Raw genomic sequence first — 18,818 nt, forward strand, 5'->3', positions numbered from 1 at the left:
AGTTTGGTGGTGCTGAAAGGCACGCCATAAAAAAAAAGCAGGTCTTTGGTTGGTGATGTAGAAATTAAAATTTCTGAAATGTTCTTCGCGCAAGTTGAGGCAGAGCGTTTGCAGCAAATGATGCAAAGTGGCTGCTGCAATGGTGCAGAGGGCTGGGAATTAAATCCCTGTCTTCACTCAGTTTTTCACCTAGACATAAAATATTGGCTTTTTGTGCAAGTGCCTTGCACTGGTTGTCCAACCTCTAATCAGTGGAGTTTAATCATTGACTGCTGGTAAGAAAATACAAAATGATCCAAAACTGTTTTGCAGTCTGCTTTCCTTAATGCTATCTCTGTAAAGTTTGTGGATTCAGAAAGATTCACAAAATCTCTTTGTTCTTAAATTTGCACGTGAAAATTCAACATCTTCATTTGGGTGGAAGGCTTTAATTGCAGATTTCAGAATTTGGAAACTAATTAGAGCTGGGTGGTCACTGTTTCCCAGTGAGATCATCTCCGTTTCTGGAGAGAGCTTCTTTGCAAACCATAATTGCAAGGATTCTAGTAGGAAAAAAAAGGCAGTAAAATGCCATATTCTGGAGTTGTAAAATTTTGCTTTACATGTTTTATGACACCTCTAGCAGACCTTCAGGGAGATGGCAGATAGCTTTTAGATGGAATTTTTGTAGGATGCAAAGGAGTTGCACAATGAAGTGTTTGTATTTATGTGTTTCAATGTATGGCTGCATAAAGAGGAACTCCTTGGAATATAAAAAAGGGGCAGATCACGTTTAAAGAGGGAGGAAACACAGGAGCTGAAGAAAGGGAAAGGACAGATCTGAGCACCAGAAGAGAACTGTTTATATAAAAGGTTTAAGATAATGGTTTGGGGTTTTTTTAATTGCTGTTTTCTTATTAGTCATAGTGTTTTGGAAGGCAGTTGTGAAAGAAAAGCTTCCTAACTCGTGATCGGAGTCGATCAGTGATTTAAGGATTCATAACCTCATTGTTAATGTCATTCTGTCCCTCCAGCCCTGGCATCCCATGAGGGGCTTCTGTTTAAGTCCTCATTATTTTCTCTCTCTCTTACGAATCATTCCCATTTCACTCATGATGACGGAAACATTTCTACAGTGCTTTCTTTGAAACAAAAAAATAAAAAAAAAAAATATATATTGGAAAAGAAAATAAAAAAAAGAAAAGCCAACAGCAAAGCTACATGTCACTGCTGCTTGGAAGTGCTCTTGGTTTCTAATGGCTGGTGGGGAAGGACTGCGTGGTTTCCAGAATGACTCCTCCTGCTGTCTCCTTTTTGTCTTTGTTTCAACGTGTTTCTCTGAACAGTCAGAAGGTCAGTTTGAAAGATCGTGTCTTCTCCAGTCCCCGCGGTGCTGGCACCAAAGGGAAAGGCTCTCCACAGGCTCAGGGCATCAGGAGGTCCCCCAGCGCTGACCAGAGCATCGAGGACAGCCCGAGCAAAGTGCCCAAGAGCTGGAGCTTCGGAGACCGCAGCCGAGCCCGGCAAGCGTTCCGCATCAAGGGAGCGGCGTCGCGGCAGAACTCGGAAGGTGAGGGCTCGGGGGGCTGTGCTGCACCCCAAATTCCCAACTGGCCCTTGTCGCTGTTGGCTAGACAGCCGACATAAAAGAATAGATACAAAATACACAAAAAGTGGGTGAAAAAACAGAAAGAAAGAAGGACTTTATTGTGGGACAAGCCTCTTTTATCCACTTTAGCAACCAGTGCATRCATTTGTGTCAAACATACATTGGTCAGTGAGGCTGTCACTTTTTACTCAACAGCATAGGATTGGTAGGTTTGCAAAAGCTACAGTATTAGTAATGTTGATAATTGTAAGCCACCTGCATTATCAGTTCTACATTCCAATCTTCTTTTTCTCAAGACAGCTAAAGACGTGGTGTTTTATTCCCATGCAAGCTGTTAACACTCCCTACAGGCCCTGACATCCTCTCCTTCTCCACCTAAGAATGGCAGAGCTGCCAGCCAAGGTGTTGGGACACCTTCCCCTCCCAGTCTTTTAGCCTGGAGCAGCCTGAGCAAACTGGTCCTGCTGAAGATGTCCCTGCTCATTGCAAGGGGTGGGATTAGAGGGACTTTAAAAGGTCCCTTCCAACCCAAACTAGTCAGCAATGATTAGTTGAAAGAGGCAAGAAAAAGAGGCAAGAAAATCCCTTCTTCCACCCCTGATAATATTTCTATTCTGTATATAAGGATGGGTAAAGGAGGAAGAGTCAAACATTGGGACAAGAGGAAATGACCTCAAGTTGTACTACAGGAGGTTTAGGTTGGATATTAGGAAAAAATTCTTCACTGAAGGGTGGCCAGGCCCTGGAACAGGCTGCACAAGGCAATGGTGGATTCACCATCTTGGAGGGATTAAAAACACATCTCCATGTGGCACCTGGGGACGTGGTTTGGTCATTGGGTTTGGCCGTGGTGGGGGAATGGTTGGACTCCGTGATCTTGGAGGGCTTTTCCAAGCCAAATTATGTTGGGATTCACTGAGGTAGAGATGGGTGAGAGCCGCAGTTAACACTGCTGAATGTCACCTCAGCACATCCTGGGAATTGCTCTCATTTGGATGCTCAGCARARGCTGCTCTGCTGCTTCCCCTGGGATTGCAGTTTGCGATCTGCATCATCCTCCTTCACTCGACACCGGCACGGAAAATAATAACGTGTTTTGTTTTATCCTTCCCTGTCTCAAACCCAGAAGCAAGCCTCCCTGGAGAGGACATTCCTGATGAGAACAAAAGCTGCAACTGCGAGTTTGTGACAGAAGATTTGACACCAGGGCTGAAAGTCAGCATCAGGGCAGTGTGGTAAGAGAGGGAGCAGGGGGAGCAGTCCGGAAAAATAAATTATAGTGAAAAATAAAAAGTGTAAAGCCTGAGAAAGTGGTGGCAAACGCTGACATGTGTGTGCTGCAGGCTGTTTTTCCCCTGGGTGGCCTGTCCTGCTTTACAGACAATTCTGCCAGGAAAGGCAATTTTTGCTTAGGGAAGGAATAAATGGAGAAACAGGAAAATCCCCCGCAGGGATGCATCCAAATGACCGTTCTCACCAGCTCTGAGATCCAATGCTGACATTTATAAAAGCAGTGCAGGGAGCACATGCACAGATGACAGTCCGAGGGGCATCGGGGACCCCCTGTCGCAGGCAGGGCTTCAGCCCCCGCAATCCCCTTCCCCTCTCCTATTGCTTCATCCTCTCCCAAACAGACTTATTCTGTTTTCCTTCCAAAGCAGCTCGCTGCAGTGTTTTTTATCTGCCATTAAGCAGGTCAGGCTGCACCCAGGGACTGTGTTATGATTTTGCTCTCCGTCTCCTGCAGCATTATGAGGTTTCTCGTCTCCAAGCGCAAGTTTAAGGAGAGCCTTCGTCCCTACGACGTGATGGATGTCATCGAGCAGTACTCAGCTGGCCACCTGGACATGCTGTCCCGGATTAAAAACCTTCAGGCCAGGCAAGAGACCCCTCTCTTTGCTTCATTTTCCACTGCTTTTTGTTCACTGTGGAGGTATTGCTAGGGGAGAGATACTTTCCTTTGCAGCTGCAGTTTGTTTTTTTTTCCTTTCTAAGACAAATCCTCAAGGAAAACATCAGTGCTTGTGGCTGGAACCCACAGGGATAAGCAGGACAGGGACTGCCACTAAAACCACCTTACTGCCCTTCTCAGGGTGTACAAAAATCATGGCTCATCCTCCTGCTTTATTTTGGGAGATTTTGGCATTGCAGTGCATCCCATGGGAAAGGTGGGTGGGTGTCTCTATGGTGCTCCTGACAGGGTGCAAAGGTTTGGTGCCCCAGTCTCAAGGTGGATAATTTGGGGCCTTTCTGGGATTGATAGGACAGAAATTTGGGGTCCTGGCACAGAGAGCAGTGAGCAGGCAGTGGCTCCCTCCCTCCTTTGGGATGCTAAGGCACTTCAGGAGGAATTCCTCCTGGAATGGCACAGTCTGCTGGAGATCCATGCAGATGGGAATTTCTCATCCAAGCCCACCGACGTAGGTGGGGTTTAGCTGAGCTGCACTTCAGCTTCTGTGCTCAGATTTTAGGGGGAGATGTGTTCATTTTGATAGGCGAAGGAAGGTGGAAAATGGAACAAATGGAACCGAGAAGGTTCCATTTTTTTTCCTGTTTCTCCTGGAAGAAAAAAAAAAAACAAAAAACCAAACCTAAACAAATAAATTTGATTCCTTGTACCGAGGATTGGAGCTAAATCTTTTAGTCTGACCACTCCTCCCTGAGCCATGGTGGAAAAGCAGACCCCAAGCCTCCAACACCCCTGGCTGTGTTGGCTCAGCAGAAGTTGCTCCAGTTCTGCTGAGCTTGAAGGACACCCGGAACAGTGGCAGGACTTGGCCATGGGCAATCTCCAGTCAAAAAAATACACCGTTTGCTTTTACACTTGGAGAATAAAATCACTTCCTTTGATGGCTGTGGCAGCCCAGCTTCCTCTAGAAGCCATAGAGAAGGTTTTCCTTAAATTTCCAATCCCTCTAAGTCCCTGGAAGAGACAGAAAATGTGAAGGGAAAAAAATTGTTTGTGTATACAAACAGCTGACATGAACCCCAGGAATGAAATAGGAAAATTGTCTTGGGAAAAAAGAGGAATCTCTGTTCTGCCATGATTCTCTCAGAGACCATTTTAACTCTGCTATTTTTGATGCTCAAGATGCAGAGGTAACTTTCTCAGCTTTGCTGCACACTGTGCTTTTCCCAGAAGGAACATTCTCCCTTGCTATGGAGACCAAAATATCCTGGAGAATTTCCTCTCTTTGAGCCTCACACTCCTGTTCAGTACTGAATTCGTATTCAGTGATTACAGATCCAATATGTGTAGCTGAATATAGAGAGGGAAGAGGAGGAGGAGGGGATTGAGGGTTCCTAACTTTAGTAACCTGAAATGAGAGGCCTCCATGCTGTCTCCATACTGGGACATTGGGGTTGTCATCTCTGCTGGCTCCAGGTGGGATGCCCGAGTCTCCAGCACCTTGAGAGCCGTGGCAGATTGCCTCAACACCCAGTCCTGCAGGGGGATGTGCTGCAAAGCCAAAGTAGTTTGGTTGGCTGCCTTTTTGGGGAGATTGGGGTAAGGAATCGCAGCTTTCAAAGACCAAACCAGATTCTCCTCTCAGCTGTAGCTGTGGGACTGCAAAGGATGAGGTTCTGGGACTGGGCAAGGCTGTCACCCATCCCCTCAGAGGGAAGCCAGGAGGACCAGGAGGTGCTTCAAAAGGGAGGATTTGGGATCCAAGACTACCAGGCAGCTTCCCTGGTTTCGCTGTCCCCACTGAGCAGGGGATTGGTGATGGTGATGGGAGCAGGCCCCTTTGGGGTCACCCTGTGGCACCAACAGCTCCCACGGCTGCTCAGCTGTCCAGCACGACCAAAAGGGCCCCTGCAGACAAGGCCATGGCTGGGCTGGACCCTGCCCCCCTGGGGTGGGGAAGTGGTCACAGAGCACCTTGGAGAGCAGATATTTTAATCCCCCTTTCCTTCATCAGTCAAACCCTGTGCTCTCCCTGCCAGCTCAGCTCAGCTCAGCTCAGCAGGGCTGGCTCTGACCTCCCCCAGCCAGGGCTTTGGTGGATTAAAGCTGCATCCAGGCATATTTCTGGGGTGTTTACATGCACTTTCCTCTTTAATCAGTAAAGCCTCTGTCACTGTGTCTGCAATGTGCTCTTTTCAGTGTTGTGTTCACATTGTCTCGTGTTCCATCCTGACACCTTGCCAACCATGGATGTCCCCATTCATTGAGTTATCCAATCCTGCAGCGTTCCTCGCCGGCTCCCAGCAGCTCATGCTTTCCTGAACTAGCTGAGGATGTGTTCTCTAGCACTGGAACTGAAAGGAGAATGAATATATGTTGTTTCATATCCAGCCACCTCAATGGGATATTGCCACACACATGCAAATATATTCCAGAGGGTAAAGCATGTTGCCTGTTATATCTGGGGTGGGGGGAGCTCCTATAAATGTTGCAGTGGTGCTTAAATCTCCAAACCTTACCCTGACCTGGGTAAGACTCTGGTTTTTCACCAACAACCAGGTGGTAGGAGAGAGCCTTCTGTTTCCAGCGGAATATATTTTCAAATTCTCTCTCTTTCTCTCCCTGTCCTTCTGTTTTTCAGTTGTCTCTTTCTGCGACTTTTCTCTGACCAACTTTTCTCTACGTGTTGCTTCATTATGCATTTTGCTGGTGTCTTTTTTTTCTTATTTACTTTGCCAGGATAGATATGATTGTGGGTCCCCCACCCCCTTCAACTCCCCGGCATAAGAAGTATCCAACCAAAGGACCCATGTATTCTTCCAAAGAGTCTCCCCAATACTCGCCTAGGTTAGGATTCACCAAAATGCCGCTTTCTCTGGAATTATTATTATTTTTTTTTCATTTGCTTAATGTCAAACCCCTTTCATGCCAGTTATATGACGGCATTTCTCACTTAGCAGTGCAGCCTGCTAAATCATGACTCGCCAGGGTTTGCTGCTCTGGGTGTGCTCGGATTTGCCTTCAAGCCAGAGGGGATCAAAAAAGGGGACATTCATTCAGACATCGATAACCATCAGTTCCTTCAGCGAGCCTGTTTCCTATTTTCTGTCTTCTTTGAGGTGTTAGAAAGCTAAATTTGAAAATCTCGTATTTTATCAGGCTGTCTTCAAATGTAAAAGGTGGAATATTTACCCACAAAGCCAATATAAAGTGAGCAATCCGCTTCCTAAAGGATGACAATGTCCACACACAAGCAAAGGAGCCTCTGCAGCTCTTTGGACTATTAAATTAATTTATTTCAGTGGGCAAAGTAAGAATGAAGTGTTTTGTAGCTGATGAACACAGTGATCTCTATTTCTTGCTGATGCCACTCTACTGATCGTGAAGGAAAAGAATTTTGTTCAAATATTGCAACCATAGGATTCATATCCAGAAAAATAATAAATAAATCCTGATTTTTCAAACGAAATGAGCAGGAGTCAAACCCAGCCCTCAGTCACACAGCAAGATATTTCTCATTAAGTTCTCTCCTTAAGTAAAACCMTATCTGAAGCTCATGCAATGAGGAATATATTCTCACAAAAATTCCAATTTTAGGGCATTCTAAGGTCTGGGCAGCAAGACCATGAGCTGGGCTGTATTTTCTCCTTGCACTGGACCCAAGGCAGGTATAAATATTTGCCAGAAAGTCATTTTTCGTGCAGAAATAGTAGGTGATTTTTAAATGCAGCAAGCTAAGCCTCCAATATTTTTTTTTCTAAAAATATTTGCCTCCCTAAGAGCTAATATGTGACAAATCTCTTGATTTTTATTTAAGCTGCTCTGAGTAATCTTCACTAGAGAAATGTAAGTAAAAGGAATATTGAAAGCTTACCTTTTTCCACTCAGCTAGCTCAAATATTAAAAAAATAGAATTTTTTTCAGAAGCCCCAAGCTTTATGCTTGAAAAAAAATGTTTTCAGAAAAACATTTTTTCCCATTTCCCCTCCCTGACAAATTATGAGGCCCAAAGTGAGTATTTGAAAATTAAATAACCTTCTCATCTGCAGAAACATTCAGATTTTAAAATAAAAGCACATATTCAAGTTGATTTTGTARTATTTAAGCTTTAAGGTGATGTGCACAACCCTTCACTAAAGGCAAGATTTTCATGTGAAAATTCATGCCTCACACACAGCAAAGGTGMTTAATGGATCTGAGGGGAGGAGGCYTCAAACTGGGATATTTATTTTAGTCAGCACAATTCTGTTGCTGTATCAGCTTCAGAATGAGTTTTTTCCCTCTGTTTTTACATTTTTTAATACTGATTAAACAATGTTTGCACATGCCCACAAGGCTCCTGGGATTTTAGACATTTTTCTTGTAATAATTTCTCATTTTTCCAATTAATTTGTTTGTTCCCCCCTTACTGAGCTGTGGCTGCAGAAAGCAGCAGAGTACAGAATGCTGCTGAAATCTCTGCTCCCACCCATGAAAAGGCTTATGCTGCACTTATTTTTTGGCAGTTTTTATCCTCCCACAGACACCAGAGGGKCTTGTGAGGTTCTCAAGGAGCTGATGGATGGGAACCAGAGCTCAGATCCAAAARCTCTGGGTCAGACTCTGCTGCTGCCACAATTTTTGTCACCCCAACACCACGTGGGTCTGTGCCATGGGGACATTGCTGTGAGGTCCCCATGGATGGCTCCAGCCTCTCCTTTTCAGTCTGCACYCCCTGTTTTAGCCAAATTCTGCCCAGAGAAACATTGTGGGAGTGGTGTCTCATGAGCTGTCTTGACCCTGTGGATTGCTCCAGTGACAAGGGCACAGTTCAGCCAAAATTTTCCTGCATTCAGCTCCCTGCAAAGGCAGGGGATCCTGGTAGGTGCCCATGGCTGTGGTTTGGCTGATGGTGTTTGCTCCATGCTCTWCATAAAGACAATTTGTATAAAATTCCCTTGATAAGCTGAATTAACCTTGAACAGGTGCAATCCCAGCTGTAATTTTTAGACAACAGTTGTTGATTGAAATTTGTCCAGAGCAAGCTTTATTGCCAAATGAAAGGGTTAAGTAGCCAGTCCTGTGACATGGATGAAGGGGGTTTGGCTTCAATGCCTGGATTGTTTACAAAAATTTATAAGAGATAAAGAGAAAAAAWAGAAAAGAACTTGACTATCTATTCCCAAACACTTCATTTTTATCTCATTTGAGCCGTTTGACCTTTTGATGTCTGCTTCTGGCCCGAGGGTGACATATTACACCTCTTTGCATGAAGCATGAAGCATAATGAAGCATGAGAAAACCTGCACTGTGGCTGATGCAAGAATTTACATTTTTTTTTGTACCATTAGAAAGAAGGAAAGACAGTAAAATTCACTTTAAAGAGCAATCCCCTTTTCTCTCTCCCTCYCAAACCGAGGCCCAGCAGAGCCTACCAAGGACAGCAGATGGCACAGTTTGTCGTGCATCCTTAGAAATCTCTGAATCCTCTTCTGCCAGGAAAGGAAAAACATGGGGCTGGCTCTTCAAAGCTTCAGCTGAATTCTTCCCTCTGCACGTGTGTATTTGGCACAGCCAAAATAAGCATTGAAAAGACACAGGATTCCCCCAGGGCTGTAGTGTAGAAGTGGGATAGGCAGCTCAGAAGATTCTTGTTCCTTTGTCACGCAGTAAGAATGCAAACTATCCCCTTCTGCTTGCAAAACTGGAATATGTTCTCTCTTCTTCATCTTTTGAGCTTTGCTGYCCAGTTTGGACAAAACCTCAAAATCTTGTAATGGCTAAAAGGACCCTCTGCTTTTGGTCCTCAGCCAGGTGCAGGTGGGTTGGGAGCTCAGAAAGAATTTCCTCTTTTCTCTTGTATCAGATAAGGCACAGGTGACATCTCTGCGCTTTACTGAGGGTGGGAGCACATTCCTGTGGTCCAGCTTGTGCCATGGGAAGCAAAGAGTGGGAGACCTCGAGCCTGGTTTCTCCAGTAAAGAGAGAAGGACTTGATTCACCTTCTGCTCCACTCTCTGCCCTGCAGTCAGAGGCTCCTGCACCATCCTTGGTGCTTCCTCAGAGCTATACAAGACAGCCACCCCAGGAGCTGGGATGTGTTCAGGTGTAGACACAAAGGGAGTGAATTGAGCAGGAATTCTGGGTTCTAGTGTCGATTATATAATGGGAAAGGGCTTCTGAGTGCTTTATGGGTGAGCTCTGTGAAGGATTTCAGCCCCACTCGTACATCCTAGCAGGTCTAAAGGCAGGTTGTRTTCCCTGAAGGTGAGCAACAGCTTAGTGCTGTTCTTAGTGATCATTCCATCTGTGAGCTGCCAGCTGGCCCTGTAATGGGCCAGGTGAGGTTCACTTCCTGAGAGCTCTTCTCTGAAGACATGGAAGACAGCAAAAGTCCTGCCTCGATTTCTGCAAGATGAGAGTTAGGGTAGACAAGCCTCTCTCTGTTTTTATGATGCAACATTCGGTTCTCCTCCTCTCTGTGTCACAGTCTGTCCTTCCTCCCTGCTCTACTCAACAACCAGTGAGAGACATCTCATTTCCATGAGTGGACACATTTCAGTGTCAGTGCTGTGCTGGATGGGACAGGAGGACAGAGCACCCTGATTGTTCTTGGCCTTCTGCAATATTCAATGACATTTACACTTTGGGCCTCTTTAAACTCGTGTTCATTGATTTACCAGTCTACTTGCTTGTGCATACAGGAGAGGAGTTCATACAGTGGCTGTTCCACGCCTTGACTTGTGATTCCCCACCAAGGTAGCCCGAGGTATCCAATTTAACAGCTCTTGGCTTACATGGTAACGACATTGTCGTAGGATTTCTTGTGCTGTATGTGCTGTCGGTAATTGCATCCCTTGTGGGGAGTTCCTGTCCATGTCAGTGATTTCCTTCTCCCATTACAAGAGAGAAATAAGGCATGCGTATTCCTCACACTTGTAATTCCAGCACTTGGTGCTCCTTGTACTCCTGTGCTTATATTGCTAAGCAAAGGATCAAACGTGGCTTTTCGAGCAGAACAGAATTCTGTCGCATCCCTGCCCRAATGAAGTAGTTTCTGGGATCAAAGCTAAACTCTGAACTGATTGTTGGCTTATATTTTCTGTCTTTGGTGTGATGTGCTCATCCACTTCATCTCTTTGAGCCAGATCTGGTGCTGTGAAGTGCTGTTGCTCTAATATAAGCTAAGGGAGCCACTCTGGTCCATCCCCACTGTCCCTCAGTGTCAACAGCCAACATCCGTACAAAGTCCCTGTCCAGTGTGAAGAAAACTGATGGCTCTTRTGTTGGAAATAGCCTCACGTCTCATCCCTTTCCTTGGTTTTTGTTTGTTCATTTTCCCCTGTCTGTCTGTGTTCAGCTCCTTCCTTTTCCTCCTCCTGGTGCATGGACCCATGGCCCACACGGCAGAACTGCGTAAGAAGCATTTTGAGTTTTCGCTCAAGATACCTCGACTTGGTTTCAGTCAGATTAATTAACCCTTCTTTTCCCCCTGCCACCCTTATCTTTGGTGCATTATGCAACAGTAAAGTTTGTCCAGCACAGAATTAGTCTMTAAACCTGGCTGCCACTGAGAATTTATTCCAAAAATGAGTAGCTCCCCTGACTTTGGAGGTATCAGGAAGCTCCAGGATTTACTCTCAAGTAAATTTATGTGTGATGCTTCTAATAAAATTTAGTTCCAGCTTCCAAACTGGTTCTGCCCTCCTTCTTCCTCTGTATATGGAGCTGTTAATCAACCCAGGTGTTCCCACACTGGGAATGAGGAAGTGCAAATGTGACGTGTGTAAAGAAGTCAGTACCAATTTATGTGCCTTGTAACCTTGCCTTTCTGATTTGGCAGGAGCCTCCTCTGCTGTTCCCAGCTGGGAGCCCTGCTAATAAAAAAAAAACATCTGGCAGGACAAGTGTGAACTGCATTGAGATGAAAACAGTTTGGTAATGTTTGGTGAGTTGTGGCAAAATCCAGCCTTGATGTAATTCCACTGAAACAGTTATCACTGCACCTGTTTGTCTGGATCTTAGGACAAGCAGCTCATTTTCAKGGACATGAGAATTACACATGGACATTTGCATTGAGGAGAGGAAACTGCTGCAAAGACTGAAAAACAATCCCATTGATACATGCTAGACAGAAAACTTGATCTTCCCCCAAAATAATAATTTCTCAGTGCAAATAAGAAGTTAATCGATTTGGAAAAAAGCCAGTTGAAGAAATTCTTTGCAGTGGGTAAATTTACTGTGCATAATGTGCCAGGTTTTATCTGTATAAACAGAAAYGGATAATTTCAAACTCTGCTAATACTGCTCTGAATTTTGCATCTGAATTAACAMTTCAGTGCCACTGCGTGTCTGTGAGTAATTTGGAGTGTTAGTTGGGAGAGAGAGGCTGTTGCTTTGTCCCGTGGAGGCACGACAAGCGGTGCCCTCCTCGCCTGCTGCCTCCAACTGACTCCAGGTCTTTTTCCGGGGGCGGGGGGATTTTCTGATTCCGGTAGAGTTGACCAGATTGTTGGGAGAGGATCCTCCATGACCGACAAGGATCGGACCAAAGGGCCAGCGGAGGGGGAGCTGCCTGAAGACCCCAGCATGATGGGCAGGCTTGGAAAAGTTGAAAAACAGGTATCTTGGTTCACGAAGGGGTTCTTGTTAGATGGTGCTGCATGCGTTGTGTTGTTTTCTTCTTGCCTTTTTTTTCCTCTGTGGGAGGTTACAATTTAGCTAAAAAAAAAAAGTAAGAGCCAGAATATTTTGAAAAAGAAACAAGATGGATGTTATGAAAGGGCACAAAATGTCTTGGAAGCCTAAGTGCTACTTTCAAATCAGGCTCTTTGAATCTAGTGAGTTTATCACAAGCCTGCATTATTTTTGAAAACAGTACATTGGTTTCTTTGCCACCACGCTGGACTCATTTCAAATGAGTCCCTGAGCCTGGCTGCTRTAGCTGCTGGCCTTGCTGAAGATTTAAAATCTTCCTAGAGGATAAGGCTCAGAAATCCCTGTGTCCTTCTGAGCCCAGCCAAGTGCAGGAATGAGCTGGAAGGAGCAAGTGTACTCCAGCTTTTCTGGAACTTGGTGCTTGTTGGAAAGATTAGAGGAGCATAAGGAAAATCCTGTAACAAGAGAAACCATGTAAAAAGGTGGAGAATTAAACCCTTCAGAAAGGGACAATTACGTATTTACTAAAAGTTTGAGATGCTGTGGGTCAGTGTAGGTGAAGGWGATCTATGATGCCCATCCCCACACTTGTTCCTCAATGGAGGCTGCTCATACTCAGGGTGTTAATGTTCTCCACCCTGCATGCAGTGCTGGAACTGTGGTGTTTCTGCAGGTCCAGTCAATGGAGAAGAAGCTGGACTTCCTGGTGAACATTTACATGCAGCGGATGGGCATCCCACCGACGGAGACGGAGGCTTACTTTGGGTCCAAAGAGCCAGACCCAGCCCCTCCCTACCACAGCCCCGAAGACAGCCGGGAGCACATCGACAAGAACGGCTGCATCATCAAGATCATCAGGTCCACCAGCTCCATGGGTCAGAAGAACTTCTCCGCCCCGCCGGCCCCGAGCAACGCGTGCCCGCCCTCCACGTCGTGCCAGCGGCAGAGCCACGGCTCCTCGCCCGTCGGAGACCCCGGCTCGCTGGTCCGGATCCCGCCCCCGCCCTCGCACGAGCGCTCCCTSTCCGCCTACAGCGGCGGGCACCGGGCCAGCGCCGAGTACCTGAGGAACGAAGACATTACAACCAAACACCACGAGAGTGCCATGAGAGACAGCGACACGTCCATCTCCATCCCCTCGGTGGACCACGAGGAACTGGAGCGCTCTTTCAGCGGCTTTAGCATCTCCCAGTCCAAAGAGAATTTGGACATCCTTAACAACGGTTGCTATGCAGCCGTGGCCAAAATCAGACCCTACATTGCAGAAGGGGAGTCAGACACCGACTCTGACCTCTGCACGCCCTGCGGTCCCCCGCCGAGGTCGGCCACGGGCGAGGGACCCTTCAGTGACATGGGCTGGTCAGCCCCCCGGCAGTGAAGCCYCCCTGCAGCCGCCGAGCCACGTCCGAGCGCTGGCAGCTGCCYGCTCCAGCTGTCCACGTGTGGAACTTCTCAAGGAGATTGACAGCTAAGGTTTTCCTCTTTCTGGGACACCCTTAGCTGGCAGATACTTTCTTGCAGCTTACTCTGGGAGGGGAATGAGCAGGTCTGAGCCTGCATTTGTGGAAGAGGTCACGGTGATGAGCGAACTGGAGCCGTGAAGTCCAGATTTCTTTCATACTCTCTTTCTAAGATCATTAGGTGAAACTATTTCATGGCGCAGGGTAGGCGATTTGCATTTCTTGGGAATCTTTGGGAGCGCAGGGCAGGAAAAAATCACCCAGCCAGGGGCTTTTGTAGATCACATTAACTGGTGGCTGACAAGTGTTAGGTGGGAATTGCTACGTCATGGCACGAGCTGATCACACCTTTGGGTGTTTCGGAGTCACAGACTGAACACGTGTCTGTTCCTGGCTTAGATTTCAGGGCACGTGTCATTATGGGGGTTGTTACTCTGTGGTTCCTCATTGGCTGTCAGGAAGGTGGCATAATTCCAATATAATACATGGAAATGTTGTGCAGGCCCCTGGAGGAGGACARGGATGGTGGCTGGGATCTTTGCATRAGCAGARGACATGGMCTCAAAGTGGGACAGGTYGGGATASTGCTCTGAACCAGAGCAGTTTGGAAATTATCCCATCTTAGGAAAAACTCAGAAGTATGAGCTTGAGTGCGAGGGCAGAGAAATGAGAGGGCAGAGAAGGACAAGACACTATGGGGATGGAATTTTATATTTTAAACCATGTATTATATTTAATTATCTCTCCTCCTGCTGACAAGGGGCTTGGGGGTGCTTTGAAAGCAAAGACAAACCAAAGGCATCCCCTCTGAGGGGCTGCCATGGTCCCAAGCCATTGTCATGGCCAACAGCACTGCTGGGAGGGCACAGCCACCAGGCAGAGGGACAGTGTGGACGTGCAGGATGCTGTGGTCCCCGCCTTGCTGCGAGTTAAGTGCTGAGCTCCATCCTCTGGAAGCCCTGTTGGTCAGAGTGGGCACTTTTCTTACAGTTTGCATTGTGCCTGAACACTTTTGCACACACTATGCCCGTGAARATCTTTCCTTTCTTCTTCTGCCCTGCCAAGAATCTCACCCCCACGTTCTCGGGACATCCTTTGGTTTGTTTGGATCCCTCAAGCTGAGTTAAGAGGCAATTCTTTCTTTCTTCATGGTGTTTCAGAAGCCTCTTAACCATGCTTGCTCACGAGTTGTGCCAATCCCAGTGTGCTCCATCCCATATGGGAAGCACCTCCTCTAGGAAAGGTCATTGTGTCGTTACCAGGAGCCTCAGCAGCTCCTTCAGCTCGGGAAGGCGAGGGGGAAAGCGAAGCTCAAAGTTTCTTTTGGGACCAAAACAAAGCCACAAAGTGATCCTTGACATGGATAATGGGGTGTTTTACATGGTGGGTTTTGTTGTTTTTGGGTTTGTTTTTTTTTTGCAAGGGGGTGGATCAGGAGCAGTTTGGTTTGGGATCCATTTTCAGGGCTGGGGCAGCGTGGCTGGCACTGTGCCTCTGAGCCTTGCTGTGAGTCCACAGCCCAAATCCCACTCGTGTTTTCTGCTGTGATTTCAAARCCCTGTCTTTCCAYATTTCCCCTGTGTCATATCAAGAGYCTGTTAAGGATATTTAGGTGAAAAYTTCATTTCTGTGTGGCCTTTGAGAGGTTGAACATTGACTTGCTTGGGGTGAAGGGAGACTCACAGCCTTTTTCTCTCCTCCTGTTTGCTTGACCAGACACAGCAGCCAGGGGAGACCCAGGATAATTTTGGCCTTAGGGAAGATGTGGGTGCAGTCTGACAACTTGCAGGCAGGAAATAAAATTATTTTTTTTTGCTAGTGCCCAGGACCAACACACGGGTCTTACCATGGGATGAGGAAGGGGGAAGGATCTTCACAACTTTTCCTGMCATTTTTCACCATTCAGGAGGGGAAAGTATTTTTCTTTGGAGGAAACTGGGCTTCCAGCCATGCTAGTTCCTTTCTTTCCCCTCTTGAGCCATATTTTTGTTAACTTCTGCAGTTTTCCCCTCTTTGTTTGTGCTCCAAAACTCCTTCTGGCTCCAGATTTTTTTTGTGCAGAGTAAACGCAGCGATGTCCTTGACTTCTGTGCAAAGACAACTTTAAATGCCAAGTGGCTGTAAATTGTGCAGATTTGCCTCTGGTGTGTTCCGAAATGAGATCCTTTTGCTAGAACAAGAAATGTCAGCAGGTCCTAAATCAAACATGGTGGTCTGAGCTTTCTCAGGCACCGCAAGAATGGAAATTGCATTTGGTGAGGCAAAAATCAACATTGCCTCAGCCAGCTGCTCKCTGCAAATTTGGTCCAAGTCAGAGATAACAAAGATTTATTCTCTTATTTGTTTGCAAATGACTTTTGAAGGTCTGCTGGAAATTTGGCACAGAGTGTATGATAGAGAGGCAGGAATGCCAGATAAGGATGAAGATGAGGATGAGGATGAGGATGAGGATGAGGATGAGGATGAGGATGAGGATGAGGATGAGCATGAGGATGAGGATGAGGATGATGCCATGCAGCCCTCTTGCAGCACAGGTACATGTCTTTAATCACAGAACCACTGAGTCATAGAAGCAAAGAATGTTTTAGGTGGAAAGGAACCTTAAAGCTCATCTTCAGGGACTGCATAGGAAGAATTAAGTTTTTCCTCTTCAACTTCCTACAMTGGAATCTATAAAGATCTTTTGATTTTATCTTTAAACGTTTCTGGATTTGTTCCATGATCAGTGATTGCAGAAAATTGGTTTTATGCACATGCAGCACAGATCATATCTGTCTGCTATATAATTCACATAGAATTTTTTTTGAGAGGTACATTTTTCTGTGGAATCRTATCTAAGAAATTCTGACATGCCTTCATCCACAACCATGCCCATAAATCATCACTTCTCATTCATCCAGGCAAAACCCCATGGATTTGGGGTTAACTTACACTAGAATTAGCTACAAACAATGCTTTTTATTTTCATGAAATTATTTAGGCCTGCATAAACAATGACAAGGCCTTCTTGTTACTTATTGACATAAATAATTTAATTCCTGTCCTAAATCATAGTCCAATACTCCCTGAAAAATCTTCTCTTTCAACCCCATGCCTGGATCCCCCACACCTGGTGGCAATCTCCCACAAGAAATCCTAACCACTTCACTGAAACAAAATAAATCAGTTTTGGGTTGCTAATAAGGCAGTCCCAATGACAAAGACCTTTATAAGAGTGGGCAGACAAATTTTGTCCCTCTGTTGAGCCCCTCCCAGGCTACTCTTTGCTCCCCTCTTCCTCACAAATCTTGTTCCATATTTTTTGGAGGACAGAAACAAGTTTTAGGCAATGCCAAATGTGCACAGAGGAGTCCAAAGAGAGCTGAAGAAGATGTGAAAGCCAAATTTCCAGCAGACCATCTTGCACTGTGCCAGGGCTGCCCAGTTCCGTGCCCAGAGCCTGGTTCAGTGTGTCTGTGCCCAATGTGAAGCCATGACCTTGGACCAGAGCCAGAATCTGGTCTCCAAGAAATATTTGGGCTTTTTTTGCCTCCCCCCAGAATCTGTGTCTGGGTCTGGAAAGAAACACTGCAATTGGCCCACCCATGGGATGGAGCAATGCYTGGGGCTGGGACACGAAGCCACAGAAAGTTTTTGGGTGTTTCAGGTCCAAGTGTGAGTCCAGGTGGTCTGAGGAGTTCTCTGAACAGGAGACGTGGCTGGAGATGTTGCAAGGTGGCCTTTCATAATGTGACCCCGAGACAGAGGAACAGCCATAAGTCAAATTTCCCAATATTTGGGAAGGGACTTTAATGTTACTCAAGTGCAGATTTTGTATGTGAATTTCCTTGTTGACCCATTTTCTTAATAACACTTTTTAAAGCAAAAAATGTCAAGAAGCTCACCAAACCCAAACCTCTCATCCAGCTCAGAAAGCCATTCTATTTCTTTAGACAGACTATGTGATAGATCAGATTTTSTAAAAATGCATTTTGTTTCAAATTCTGCTTAATAGATCCAAATAAATTTTGCAGGGTCATTGCTACTTACAGATAAATAGGTATATTTTTACATTTTAAATTGATTTTTAAGATTTTCAATTATGTGAATTTTTAGAACAAGTTTGTAGWATCTACCTGAGAAGCCAGAGCATCACCTCAGATACAAACATTCCCCTTCCAGACAATTGCCCAAGAGAAAAGAAAAGCACCTTCACTCATACTTTTCCCAAGAGGGAGCTACTGGAAACYTCATTTTCCTGATATCCTCAGACCACCATGGTCACAGTAACATTGTTGTTAAGACTAAAATATAAATGTTAAAAGAGAAATGGAAATTCTTAAGGAATTTACCCGAAGTTGTCCCATATGAAGATTAGCAGTGAGTGTTTTATTGGGAATTTAACATGCCCAGGAGCAGAATAACAATTTCTGTTTCTCCATCATGTGAATGCTCAGGCTGAGCGAGCCCTGAGCCTCCAACCCTTTCTTCCCAACCCACAGCCGCATCCTCATCCTCTCCATCCTCTCTCCATCACAGGTCAGCCTCTTCTGTTCTCCTCAGCTTCCTTTTCCTGAGCCAGAAACAAGGAAATCAGATACAAAAGCTCCTTCAGGTAGCGTTGAGGCTGTGCTGGRGAGGGCTGAGGGCAGCAGCCCCTCCGAGCCCCACGGGGTCACTGCTGCTCAGAGGTGTAAAAGCAAACCCTTGCTTTTGGCACACAAACACCCCGACTTTTCTGCCTCACCGAGCAAAACCCGCTCAGAGCAGGGGCGTGGGTTCACCGGATTTTTTTTTAAACAATAACAATAGGGTGGGTTTTTAATAATAAGGATAATAATACTGCATAGGAATCTTCTTTAGTATAACTTAGTGTTTGATGCCCCAGTGACACAATACTGCTTGCCTTATCTTAGTGTCTAGAGGGAGAGGGATCACACACCTTTTGATACACTATTAATCACGCTTCGAGTTTAGGTAGCAGCGGGGTCCTTTTTAACTTATGAATGTGCTTTCTGGACTATCTCACTGACTGTACTCTCAATTTTGCCTGCTACTGCATGCAGCCTGAGATGAGTAGACAGCAATATGCTCCAGCTGTATCTGCACTCCCAGATTGCTGTAGTACCTGACAAGGTAACATTGCCAAAAGCATCACTCTGGGGAGGGGTTGTCCTCCCGCAGGGTGCTGCGGTGCTTCTGTAGGTAACACTGATATACCAAGTGTCTTTCATGCTGCAACTGG

At 45.9% G+C, this 18,818-nt stretch overlaps 1 protein-coding gene across 1 annotated transcript; it reads left to right on the forward strand.

The window, feature by feature from the left end:
- Window positions 1-1,325: 1,325 nt before the first annotated feature.
- Window positions 1,326-14,121, forward strand: LOC130580676 (potassium voltage-gated channel subfamily KQT member 2-like; the record flags this gene model as incomplete). Its single annotated transcript, XM_057378324.1, has 6 exons — window positions 1,326-1,549; window positions 2,715-2,823; window positions 3,336-3,467; window positions 10,837-10,892; window positions 11,935-12,098; window positions 12,808-14,121. Coding segments are annotated over 6 exons (1,390 nt in total), but the record flags the coding sequence as incomplete, so codon positions are not given.
- Window positions 14,122-18,818: the final 4,697 nt, after the last annotated feature.

The sequence above is a fragment of the Malurus melanocephalus genome, unplaced genomic scaffold (genome assembly GCF_030028575.1).
Source record: "Malurus melanocephalus ecotype Western Australia unplaced genomic scaffold, MMel_1.1 scaffold_353, whole genome shotgun sequence".
NCBI classification, from domain to species: domain Eukaryota; kingdom Metazoa; phylum Chordata; class Aves; order Passeriformes; family Maluridae; genus Malurus; species Malurus melanocephalus.